Source organism: Hippoglossus stenolepis, chromosome 1 (genome assembly GCF_022539355.2).
Source record: "Hippoglossus stenolepis isolate QCI-W04-F060 chromosome 1, HSTE1.2, whole genome shotgun sequence".
NCBI classification, from domain to species: Eukaryota; Metazoa; Chordata; class Actinopteri; order Pleuronectiformes; family Pleuronectidae; genus Hippoglossus; species Hippoglossus stenolepis.
In genome coordinates this window covers 5,807,776-5,821,269 of record NC_061483.1, presented here as the reverse complement: position 1 = coordinate 5,821,269, position 13,494 = coordinate 5,807,776, and the positions used below count along the sequence as shown (strand labels likewise).

General features: G+C 40.6%; 1 protein-coding gene across 3 annotated transcripts in view; it reads left to right on the top strand.

Moving 5' to 3' along the window:
* The window catches only part of tspan4a (tetraspanin 4a), a 124,071-nt gene extending 111,056 nt beyond the window's left edge, over nucleotides 1-13,015 (top strand). For all 3 annotated transcript variants that reach the window (XM_035164144.2, XM_035164150.2, XM_035164136.2), the window contains 3 exons: nucleotides 703-834; nucleotides 8,764-8,847; nucleotides 12,463-13,015. In XM_035164144.2, coding sequence (XP_035020035.1) covers nucleotides 703-834; nucleotides 8,764-8,847; nucleotides 12,463-12,531 — 285 coding nt within the window. In that variant the 3' untranslated portion in view covers nucleotides 12,532-13,015. The remainder of the gene's footprint in view (nucleotides 1-702; nucleotides 835-8,763; nucleotides 8,848-12,462) is intronic.
* Nucleotides 13,016-13,494: the final 479 nt, after the last annotated feature.

The following is a 13,494-nucleotide window of genomic DNA, read 5'->3' as shown; positions in this document are numbered from 1 at the left end:
ATACATGAGAGGAAGTAGTAATAACATCCAAAAGGGGCCAAACGCTACTTCGGATAATCAGCGAGGGCCACACGTCGCTCTGGCTGTTGAAGTTTCCAGTTGGTGAATCTCTGAATATTTATGACCACACAGAGTTCAGGCCCCCCCCCCCACGCTTGTTTTCCCAACTTTAAAACTATACATTACTTCAGATGCTTTCTGAATTTGAATTCTGCTTTAGTTTGTGATAAATTACTAATCTGATGCATTGTTTAAGTGGCCGGGGCCAGTTCCAAATGAAGCGATTCCCGAGTCTGTGCACGGAGCGGCGCGGTGGAGCAGCGGAGGCAGCATTGTTCCTGTGTGGAATTAAAGTCCACTGAATGAACAAAAAACCTCAGGGGCACTTTATCTTTTCATATAGTACACTGATGAATTGAACTGTGGGGAGAGCCATGATCCCTTATAAAAAATCTATACCAATCACAGAGTGGGAAGATGTAGATAAAAAGAAGCAGGCGAGTTGGAAAATGATTTTAGGGCCGTGAGACAGACGAGATGAGAATTGTACAAAAGGGGGCTGTAGCTCAATATCGGCGAGATGAAGTGTTTTCCACGTTCAGCACATGTGAATTACTCTTGCCAGTAAATCGTTTCCATGCAATAGGATTTCATGATAAATAAAAGGCCCACTCTCTCTTCGCTCCTTTTCTCCTGGCGCAGTTTCGTTGCTGCGGAGTAACCAACCACACAGACTGGTTTGAAGTTTACAACGCCACCCGGGTGCCAGACTCCTGCTGCCTGGAGTACAGCGACAACTGTGGCCTGGACAACCCGGGAACGTGGTGGACGGCGGTAAGTTCCAGCAAGAAAATCAAACTTGCCTTAAAATTAGAATGAATTGTTTGTGGTTAACTTTGCACTGATTGTTTTTATGCCTCCTCGTCAGCGACAGTTAGTGACATGTTGGTTTCAGGTTTTTAAGTCCATCCCATTCTTGTGAAAGCGATATCTTAAGAAAAATGTCTTTAAATTTGGCACAAACGTTCACTTATCTTTTGGGAATTTCCTCAAATTTTGACCGGTTGTCACATGTCCCGAATTTTAACTGATTAAGTTAATCGCCATGGTAACCTCATATCTGAAATAAAACGATGTAGACTGAAACAGCAGTGGTTGGAGAAGGCATACAACCACAGGATGGTAATTCTAGTTAAACACAAATATACAGGTAGGTCGGGTTTATTAAACAGTGAGTTTTTGATATAGAAAATGGGACATAAACAGTTATAGTCGACATGGTGCATCTTATTTTTTGTACATATTACTCCCACTCAAAATTACGTTAAGTTGATCACCTGTAAAATAAACAAAATCCTTCTCTCAGCGGCCGAATCATTTCAGTGTGTTATTCCCGTTATCTCATGTGGACCTTTGCTGCTTCGCCCCGGACCTCAACAAACAAACACGATCCATTGAGAGATTTTTAATTCATAATTACTGATATTGAATCAAGGCCTCTGTCCAGTGGGAGTTGACTGCCGTTGTTACCAATGTTCACCTCATGTTTAATCAGTGTTGTGTTTTTAATTTGCTGCTGTGGCTCGGTCCAGAGAGCTGCTGTTTATCCCTTTGAGTCATTACGTGAGCTTAAGTCTCGACAAATCAAACAAACTGAGGTTTACTTAAGTGTTGGACGTGAGGTTCACCTCCAAGTCTCTTCACGTCTCATTAGACTTTCCTGAACAGGTGAAAACCAACATGTTGTGCTTCTGTGCTGCAGCCGAACCAGATAAAGAAATAAATAAAGAGTTTTACATCATTAGAGTCATGAGGGGAAAGCTGTTTTTTGTCTATGGGTGTAAACAGGACTGTGGGTGCTTGTAACAGAGCAGAAAGGGATGTGCTGAGGATTGCATCAGTCCGATGGGGAAAACAGGACAAGCTCCATCATTTGTGTATGTTTGTTATGGGTCGGACAAATGGATTATTCTGCACATGCAAATAATGAGTGAAACTTGTCCCTGGTGGGGTTTTTAAATGTGATGAAATAAAACATATAAATCATACCTTCATTTACAACTTATAATTAATCCACTTACTTGTGACCCTGGAAGCAAACGGTGAAAGCCCCGACATGTTTTCTTAAACCTTTAAACACAAAATAACAAACTTAATTTAACTAGACCTAGAAATCTGGAAATGTACCTTTTTTTCCTTCAGTAACAATAGTCCGGTCCAGACTTTAAAAGAAGTAAAATTTCATGGACGACCACAGAATCGCCTCCAAAATTCCCTTTCTTCCCAGTCTCCTAGAGACAACTGCGGTCTTTCCAGCCTCAGAACATCGTCTTTGAAAATTCCAGTCTGGTTTCAGAGGCTTTGCTTCATCTGACAGAATCTGCCATCTTGACTAATGACATCTTCTTGGCAGCCGATGCATTAAATTGCAGCTTTTCAATCAGCCTGTGACGCAGTGGACCACACCTTTCTTTTGCTGGAACATGTGGCAGGTGTCTCCGACTCAGTCTGTCAAAGACGCCTGTACACTGGTGAGGTTCGTCATAATTATCCAAAAGTTCTGTCGTTGTGTTGATTTTAATTCTCATCCTCGGTGCAAGGTTTCCTGTGGGATCCCTCTGGGCTCCACTTTAGGACCCATTCTCTTTTTTAATTCATGGCGCCACACAGCCGCAGTGTTGGCTGATGTCTTGGCTGCTCCCAATGACTTAGTTCAATGATACATAGAGGGACTGAATTCAATAAGATGAGATAAAGTAATACTTCCAGTCCCACAACAGGGAAATGTGTTACAGCAGTAAAGGGGATATTAAAAATATCAAGCATCAGTAATAAAGTACTAAATATGTAAATGTATAAAAGTTAGGAAATATGACTTCTGCAATGTAAAAAGGATTTCACATGGAAAGATATTAAGATTGAGATAAAACAAATTGAACTAACTTCACATATATATCACATATTAAACAGCATGTTTCAATCATGAATGAGTTCTTCAGAAATGAAAAAGGGGCCCTACTTAATTTAATGGACTCTCATAAGTACTTAAAATCACCTCATCATTTTAAATCCTCAGATTCTGAGAATATGTTGAGAGTTCGAGGGTTTTTTGAAATGAGTCAACACGGAAACGATGTTTACTAAATCTGTGTGGGAGTTTTGTTTTTGACAGTGCACCAGGATGAGGCTATAATAATATTGCACCCTGGATCACTATTAAAGCCGTGCAGCTGTAAAAGAAGCTCCACTTTGGCTTGTTGAATATTTAAACTCCCCTGTAACTCGTCAGACCTACACAGCAGCTGTTGTTCAGCTCCGCAAACTGCTAAAGCTCATCATCGAGACATTATTTGGGGGCTTGATGAAAATAAAACGTGATGGCGGCGGCGATTCAAATTAGATCTAATCCGAAGTTTTTAAGTTGTCATCGTCATCATTAAGGACAGAAAGGCCACTTTTCGGCCACTTAGCCGAACGAGTATAAATATGCAGCAGAGCCGAAGCTTCCCCTGTGCATCGCAATGAGTGGAGATGATGAACCGTCAATTACAATGATTTCTGTGGAGCCTCCAATGACGTTTCAACATATTTTTCCAAAATGATCAGATGTTCCAGATGTCAGCGGCACTAAGATCAAAGCTTCCGATCAAATGCGTCGTTAATCTTTATACTTCCTCGGCGAACGGATTTTATTTTGTGTTTTATTAAAAATGGTTGGCTCGTATTAACATGCATCAGCTTTTGTTTAGAGTTATGTCTTGAAATAGAATCAGCAGCAGCTGGGAAACCACATGGTCGTTTGGGAGCTTGTTTTTTATAGCTTCATCAGTAGATGCATTTTAAATTTTTCATTTCCCAGTTTCTTTTTTCTGTGAAACTAAAAAAAAGTTGTTTTTAAAATTCCATTAGAACTTCACAAAATGAATCTGCTGATGAAAATAAAAAAAGCTCCTACATGGAATATAAATGGATCCTGTGATGAGATTGGGCCATTACAATTATTTTTTTTAACATAGTTTGATTAAATATTACAGGTTTTCTGCAGGTTTCAACAAGTTAAATTGAAAAGCTTTTTAAAACTTCAATGTTAGACCTATGTCAACATACGTACGACAGATATGAAGGAATATCGGAGTTCCGACGTAAACCTCACAATAATTGAAGATAAGGAAGTTGCCATGTAGATAAAAACCCTCAAACAAAACGTTATAGCGCAAACTATAGAAACATTGGGTAACTATAGTTTTTCCTGGAAGTTGTGTTAAAAGACCTTTAACATGACTAAGATATACCTAAATGTGAGACCTAGTAATACTTTAATGTATTTAAGGCTTTTGAAGGCCTTCAATTTTGCCTATTGAATTATAGACTAATAAAGCCCCAGTGCAAAGCCTAATATGAAGTAATGTGATTGAGAGACTGTTTTGTACATTCTGAGCTTTTTGACAGCACATTTATTCCAAATCTCATTCCTCAGTTAAGTAAATAAAGTAAATCTTCAGTCATTTCCATTTGCAAAGGGCAGATCCCAAATATGAAGCCATCGGTTTCACAGCTGTAGACCGGGGAGCCGCCAGCCGTTCATCTTGAAATACAACACGGTCGTCCTGCTTGCACTCGAGCGTTGTAAAGGCCAAGCTGCAGCTACTTTGCTTTTAGAAAATGAAAGACAAGCTTTTTAAATGTCTTTTCATTACTTGTCCTGAAACATGCCTGCACAAGAACTATTAAAAAGGTTTTTCAGAATGGATATTTTCCTCTTTCAGCTTGTTAGTTGTCACGTAGACCTTTGAAATTCCTTCAACCACTTTAATTAGAAAAATTGAACTGACAAGTTTTTGTATTTTAACACCGTCAGACCTTCAGATCAAGGATTCCATCACTGCAGCTCGAACTGAAGCATCTCTTCCAATAAAGCCTGCATTTTCAAATATGTCTTCTATGCTTTTTTAAAATTAGATTCAGTTATTTTTCTACTAAACACGCTGCACAGATTCCTCCACTGAGCTCAAAGTGACAAGAAACATAAATGAGGCTGCAGACAGGTTTGTGTGGTTGGACTTCTTCAAGGATACGTGTGCTACAAATAAATAATATTACTTTTAGTTTTGAATTAACACTGGTGGAATAAAACCCGCTACTTGGCCTTTGCTTTAGATCCTTGAGGTTCTTCACGTCGGGAGGAGACGGCTCATGAACTCAAGAACTGTGAAAGGAAAGACGTCTCCACGCTCTCATTCATAGCAAACAGAAACACACACAAAAGGACACACTTATAGGTTTGATGTACACACACACACACACACACAACTCAGTTTCAAAGCCTGCGAACGCTGGAAGACCTCGTGTGATTCTATTTCTATAAATACGGCTCGTTTCTTGGGTACTTTGATATGTGTGGGCTGTTAAATGGTTAAATTAGACCATTAATAGTATAAAAATTACACCATTGATTGTACAAATGCTTAAACAACCTGTGTTCACTGCATGAAATGTGTCTGCAGCAGAATTAGACGCTGAGAGATTCAACTGAAACAGTAAAGCTGCAGACATGGACGGCAACATTAACTTATTCTGAAAACAATTTTTACACGCGTTTCTAATTGAATATTCAATTCAACTTTATTTGTACAGCGACAAATCCTAACATACGTTATCTCAAGGTACTTTCCATAGTAAGTTTGAGACCATACGATACCACAGAGAAACCCAACAGCCCATCGGCCTTGACCGGTTGGGCTGAGCGGAGAGAAATGGGGAGAGAAGAGAGAGATGTTCCAGTTTCCATGTTACAGAGCATTATGATTATGACTCATGTCACTATTACATCCTACTTCTACTCGAACTTGATGGCATCTGTCGTCGAGCAGTGGAAAGCTCTTTAATGTCGATTACGTAAAAATCACCAACAGGATGTTATAATGCGAGTCTGAAATACACATGTCGACATAATGTAAGGTCAGAATACTTCACATGTATAAATGATATTATTACTGATTCCTAGTATGACTTTATTCAGATTAAGATGCTGTTTTCATGGTCGTGTCTTTATAATATTGTTATTCTAAAAACATCCGTTATGGTTCCAGAGGATCTTGAACAACGTCTCCCACCTGCTCCACAACAATCTGGTTCTTTAAACAACAGACAAGATTTTAGAGTTTATCTGCAGTAACCACCTGGCTGGTTTATATGCTGGACTATAACATATTAGCATAATGCACATATTTTTACATACATAAATATTTTATACTGGTGATCAATAGTATTTCTGGTTATGTTCCTGATTGAAGCTCAGATTATGGTGTTCCACGGCCGCCCCTTGTATTTTAATGCGCCACTGCTCCTGTGCTGGAACTGGTCCGGCAGTTTCTTTTTCTCCCCCTGGTTTTATGGCAGCGTCTGCAGTGGACGTCGAAGAAGAAAAATCTGAATTATTATACTTCCCGATGCAGCTCTGTGGTCCAGGAGGGTTGCACTCGGGCGGCGGTTTCATAAATAACAACGGAGCCGTCCTAAATTTGGCATGACTTTCCATATCGATCCAGCCTGGAATTATTTCACCTTGGGCTAAGGAAAATATATGTTTTTCGGTGTCCTGATGTTTCCAACAGCCGTGAAATGCAAAGTCGTGTTTGGTTTTCCTGACTCAGATTTTGATGCAATGAGATGTAGAAAATACAATCTGGTAGGAACGCATGTTTGCAGAAATGAATAATTTAATCCTAACAGCACTGCAGCCGGTTATGTTGTTATTACAATATGTCAGTCTGTCTTTTCTCCGGTAGAACTCGCATAATGAATTCAGCACACTTTTTTTTCTTCAAATATGAAGAGGTGGAGGTGTCAAACTGAATGTCAGCTCCGCACTGTTCATTGAAAGCGAGTCCTCTCCTTTCAGGATTCAGCCGCTTTTCATCACTCGCTTACATCTTTGACCCGTCGCTCTCTTCTCGCTCTTTATAATAATTACCTCCCTCTTCTCTGTGCCTGCGGGGGAAACAGCGTGGCCCACGGAAATCTCCCAGAGTGTCACAAGAGATTGTGGAAAATGTTCTCCAGGTGATGACAAAAAAAAAATAGATGTTATGGTGGCAAAAACAATGTGGAAGCGGCAACTTTGTGGAGAATTTTTGATTGAGTTGCATTCAGAATGAATTCAAACCATGTCAGATATGAAAAATTCAGTTTACTGTCATGTCTAAATGATGCCTCCAGTGCTTGTGTTGTTCTCGGATTCACATTACTTGTGTTTATACGGCTTAAAGGGAGACGAGGACGGTGAGGACATGTTCGAACCCTGGGAAGTTTTTCCCCCAAGAACATAAGTTCACGAGGAAGAGGAGACGAAAATACGGATGTTGCCACTTGTTCCGTCACAGTTTCTGAACACTGGCAGAGAAGCCTCCCTGTGAAGTTGGTACATTTTGTCCAAGGCTGCCTCGTAAATAGTAAAAATTTAATAATCTGAATTTTAGGCCTTGAGAAATATTGAATGTGTTAAAATATTACATTTAAAATGAGGTCTTATGTTAACATTCACATTCATTGAAGTACTTCTAATACTATAAAACACATTTTAAAGGCTAAAAGAAATATTTTGGCATAAATGTAGGTCTTTCTCAATGATACAGATATTAGCACGCTGTCATAAAACTACAAACAAGACCAACGTGGAACTGATGAATCTGACGGTTATTCTCTAAAAGGCTATTTCACCTTATCTTGAATTATGTGCAAGTCATTTTGTGATATTCCTTCAAATCTGTTCTACTTGACACATATACATACATACATACATACATACATACATACATACATACATACATACATACATATATTACTATCTCACCACAAGGTCCATTCAGTATCTACACTGGATCTTTTGATCTTCATCAGCAGATGGATTCGATCCAGTTGAATTGTGGATGTTTAAAGTTTCATTTTGTTTTAGTTTCACAGAAAAAAGAATTAGACAATTGCATCCAAATTGACCCTGTGTTTTCCCAGCTGCTGATTCACTGAGGACCAGTTTACATATTGTTCTAAACATAAAATGCGATTGATGACTAATTGTCGACAAACACCTCGGTCAGAATTTATCTCTGTACTCTGGTCTTCGCTGTGGGACAGAATATGGATCTCTACCGAGGGTAAATCTCTACGACACAACTCATCTTTAATTATAGGGAAGTAATTCTGTGTCTCTGATGTCATTCTTAACACAGGTCTTAAAATTAATTCATTGCCAGTGCAGTGTCCCTTCTAAACCTGCCTGTTCATCTGTCCTGTGGTGCTAAAAGTGACCGGCAGTCATTGAACCGCAGCAAGTAAAGACCTGCTGCAGGAAGAGGCTCCGTGAAGTTATTGCCATTATTGTGGAAGCGCCGTTATCGTGATTAACAACATCACTTGCACTGATGATTCCCAGCCCCTGGTGCTACACAGCGCTGGATACTCGCCTGTATATTAAGACTGAACTCATCACGTGTCCAAGTCGCACCCAATTCAACACTGCACTTCCTTGGGCGATAAACAATATGCATGCCACGTGTGAAGCTGAGGAGATGCATATGTTTCTTGAGATATGCATTCCACAGATTTCTGAAATTGTTGAAAAGATGTTCTTAAAAAAGGTCCTAAAGTCTTAACTAGTTGAAACCTGCAGAAACCTTGTTGTTTAAACACTGGAGAGGAGAAAGTTGTGTATTTACACTTGGTCGGCTAATGTGTGTGTGTGTGTGTGTGTGTGTGTCTCCACAGCCATGCTACGAGCGCGTTAAGGACTGGCTTAATGAGAACCTGGTGGCTCTTTGGATCTTTGCTCTATGCACGGCACTTACTCAGGTAATTACAGCTTTTAAGTTGAATGAGTTATTTTTTCCACGCACTCATTAACTCACTTCTTTATATCTACAGGCTCTTACTTTGTGATAAATAAACCCAACACTTTGCATTAAGCGGTGGGTTCAGGACTCGTGTGGACAGCAGGGGCCGCACATAAAGCCCCTCGCGCGGCCGCCGAGGACCACACAGAGCGGTCTGACTGTCCATAAAATTCTTTTATTTCCTCTCCAGCCAAGTCGTACGTGACGTGCTTCCACAATCGGAGAGGAGAGAAAAATGCTGCTCTCGAAAAAGCATCGATCACACCAGGCTGCTGTGAAGCCGCAGGCTCATTTCTAGTCACTGGTTAAAGAGTCTTTTCTCCCCTGTTTGAAAACCCTACACAATGAAAAGCAGAAACAATCACTGGCAGAATTATCTCCAACATCTGTGATGATTATACAACACAGACGAATTATACAATGATTATTTGTGTTTAGACAAAGATGGCAAATAGCAGACGTCTATGTTACTTCTGAAAGAAAACACATTCCCTCTTTTGCACATGAAGTACAATCAATACTTGGTTTGAGTCATCAACTCTGGAGTCTGTATGCTGCCAAACACTCTCTGAATGAGTTTCGACTTAGATTTACAGCTTTTTATCTATTGGAATCCTCATGTGCACAAATCCAGCTTCAAGTCTGACTTCCTATTCGGTCAATTTAACAAACTAAAGCTGCCAGGAAGTTGAAATACATAGAAAATGACGATGCATCAGGTACATGTACATTCCCTTATCCTCCGAGCACGGGATAGATTCAACGACGTGTGTCTTTGCTCAAAGCTACAGAGCCGACAGTGAACAGGGAATGACTCCAACGTGCGCCTCACACAACGAGGTGCATGGATGTTGGACACATAATTGGTCCCCGTGTGTAAATTGCGGCCCCTTAATGGCCCCTGATTTAAAAACTAAAGATCCAGCACTGCAGGGTACACGCTGGGTCACGAGCCAATCACAGGGCTGAGAGCAATTATGTTTGTCACCACAACTAAATTCGGGGAAATAACAGCACATAAATGCTCCTGTGATGCTGTCGGTGCCACACGGGAGATGACCCCGCCGACCCCCCCATCAGAGACTAATTAGCACGGCAGCTACAGGTCGTCAAACAACATGCAATTATCAATTATAATATGCAGTGAGCACAGATGTTCTACAGGCTCATTTTATACGAGAGAAACATTAAGTACAGATTTAAGACATAATGAGCTTTTAGGTATTTTCCTTTTTCTTCAGATAAAGGCCGACCTGTGATAACAGTGAGGTGATCACACTCAGGAGGATTCAGGGAAACAGGTGTCGTCTTTACTCACAGTCCGAATGTTCACAGACAGGAAGTCAGACCAAAAACAGAAACCAGGCGAGGGGAAGACCAAAAAAATCCAAAGACTAAAATCACGAGGAAAAGGTCAAATAGAGGGAAACTACACGAGGAAAAACACCACATGGAGGAAACGGCTCAACCTGAGAGAGGAACAGGAAGTCGATATAAAGGGGTTTCTAAGGGGGAAAAGCAGGGACAGGAAACTAAGCAGGTGACAGGTGTGTAAAAATGACCAGGAACCTGCTGCAAAGACAGGAAATGTTAGTGGATTACAAATTAAAACAGGAAGTGGATATGCAGGAAACTTAATGGGATGTGCAGGAAAATACACAGGAAATAGGGATATATCCAAATAACTCACCTGTAAAAGAATATTCATCAATGCATAACTTCAGATATTTCCTTAAATAGAAATAGGAATAGAACACTCAAAAATCCACAGCTATACCAAAAACAGTTATGCAGCCAAATGAAAAGTAAAGCAGTTAAATATCAGAGCAACAAACTGGCAAAAATTCTGTTGACAGATATTCAACAAAAAATTATTCAAAAAATGAATGCAATATGCAAAATCCTTTTATCTTTTTCAGCCGTGGGACAAAATGAACTTTTGGGTTTACGTGGTGTGTGAAGCCTGTTTCACAGTTTGGAGCTGTGGCCCTGACGGGAGACACAGGTCGACAGGAAACAGCCAAAAGCTGCTGCAGATCCTATCAACAGCATCTGTGACGTGTAGAGTGAACCTGTTAAAACAGTAAACCTGTTAAAACAGTAAACCTGTTAAGACTCTCCTGGGTTCAATGTACAAATTAAAAGAACAAGTTTAAGAGATTCGCTAAAACAAAAGAACAAAAGAAATGAAGTTAATAGGGAGCTTGAGCCCTGTGGTCTTAGTAATGCAGTTATTCTGTACATTTACCCTGAGAGGAGATGCAACTCTCCTCTTTCAATTTTATTTTATGACTGTTTTATGTGTTTGAACATTTATTTCTTACTCATTTAATCTCTTCATCTTTTAAGAAACAGTGGTCATGGATCAGCTGAACAAACTATTTGATGATTTTTAAAAAACGGACCCATCATTCTCAGCTACTGTAGATAATAAAACAGAACATGAAAGCAAATAAAACTGTAGAGGGGGGAAATCAATGTCAATGCCATTGAAAGACCCTGAATTGTTTATTATAATATTAATATTTGAGTGGTGGCATGGTGGTGCAGTGGGTTGTACTGATGCCTCCAAGCAGGAAGTTTTCTGGTTCAAATCTCAGGTTGGCTGCAGCCTTGTTGCCTGAGGAGTTTGCGTTTTCTCCCTGTGTCTGCACATCTTCCTCCCACAGTCCAACATGCTGCTGAGGGTTACGTTGAGCTATATGCTATGAATATTAATATGCTGACCCTGCAGCCGTACTCACTGGTGACCTGTCCAGGGTTTACACCACCTCTCGCCCAATGTCAGCTGGGATTAGCTCCAGCTCCCCTGCAACACTTAAGATAAGTGCTGTAGCTAATGGATCCAACCGAGCCCAGCCTGATTTAAACCAGTAAGAAGAGCCCAACACATCTATCCATCCCATATACCTATGTCTCTAATGAACCTAAGCACACGAAAGACCCCAATGCTAAATTGGGATTCAAACTGATCACCGCTTAGCCACTGTGCCACAGAGACTAGAACTCAAACACAGAAATCGTGAAATTACAAAGATTGTTTCAACTCCAGCAGAAAGTATTGTGTTCGTGCAGCATCCAGCTTATTAATGTAAGAAGTTAATAAAGACGTTGGGTTTTCAGGGGCTTTAAAAAAAAAAGAAAAAGATTAGAACAAAGAAATGATCACCAGAGAGTTTTACATTTAAAAAGCAGAAAGAGAGAAAGCTGAGACGCTCATCAAAGAAACAGGAGGAATCACTGATCGTCAGACAAAGCCTTTGCGGGGGCGCAGATATGATATAGAGATAATATGATAATTATATTATTAATAATAAAGAAGAGAAGAAGAATGCACACTCTCCAAGCTGTGTAGTATTAAATAAAGGAATCATGTTCAGATCTGAACGTGTGGCTGCTCTTCTCATTGTTATCCACGAAATAACTGTATCAGGATTTTAATACATTTATTCTCAGAGTTTTATTGTCACACTATATCATGAGAAGGAGACAGAGGACTTTTTCTGTTCATTTCACCGTGTCGCTGCTCATCTGAAGTCGTTCACGCTCCACTTGTTTCCTTGTGTTTGGGCAGATCCTGGGCCTGGTCTTCTCCATGACGATGTTCTGTCAGGCAGTGAAAGTAGAAACCTTTTACGCCTAGCGACTGACCTCTCTGACCTCCAGCACACTTGGATTGTTTCTCCTCAGAGAGCGACGGACCCACCCTCCTCCTCCTCCTCCTCCTCTTCCTCCTCCCTTCTCCTCCTCCTCGACAGACTCTTCTTTTCAAACACTCGTCCTCTCTGTGACATTCGCTCTCGGGTGTCCCCTGTTCACAGTTCCTCCTCTAACTATCAACAAGCACAGTGTCAGTGTAATACCTGAGTTGGTTGCTATGGTTTGCTCTGTGTCGGAAAAAAAAAAGCTAATTTCTGTGATACATTCTATGACGCTGTATTATGAACATGTATAAAAGCAAACGTGTGTAACCCCCCTTTTTTAATATGTGTTTTGTTTTTAAATTATTTCACGGTTTGTATGTGTCTTTCAAAACGAGAGCTACCGATGGGAAGGTGCACCGTGTGAAGTGCTGCAAGTGCATGTCTCCTGCGATGGTGTGTATTAAATGTTTTGGCTCGACTAAACGGCGTCGCACGTCATCTTGTCATTTCTCAACGGGGAACACTGAAGGGTTTTATGTGTAATCCTGCTGTAATTATGTCTGACACCATGAATGACAAACAGGAGTGATGGGGGAATATTTTGCCAGGAACCAGGATGTAAAAAAAGCGTCAGTGTCGTCCCTCTGCTCAGACACGATTGGAGTCATTAAAATATTTTGTAGCACCTAACTAATCAGGCATTAATTAGATATATCTAATGAAACGAAGCACTTTATGGCTTCACGCACTGCGGAGCATGTGGCTCTTTTACTGGGTGGATTTACACGGGACACGAGGATTGCACCAACTACAATAAGAAGATTCTGTCGGAGGAATTTAAATGAACAGGAGCAGTGTCCTCCAGACTGGCCCGGGGCTATTTCCCTCTCAGCACCAATCACGTCTCCAGTGACCAAGATTCATCCGCAGGCTTTGAAACATCCTCCGACCCTTTTGTCTCC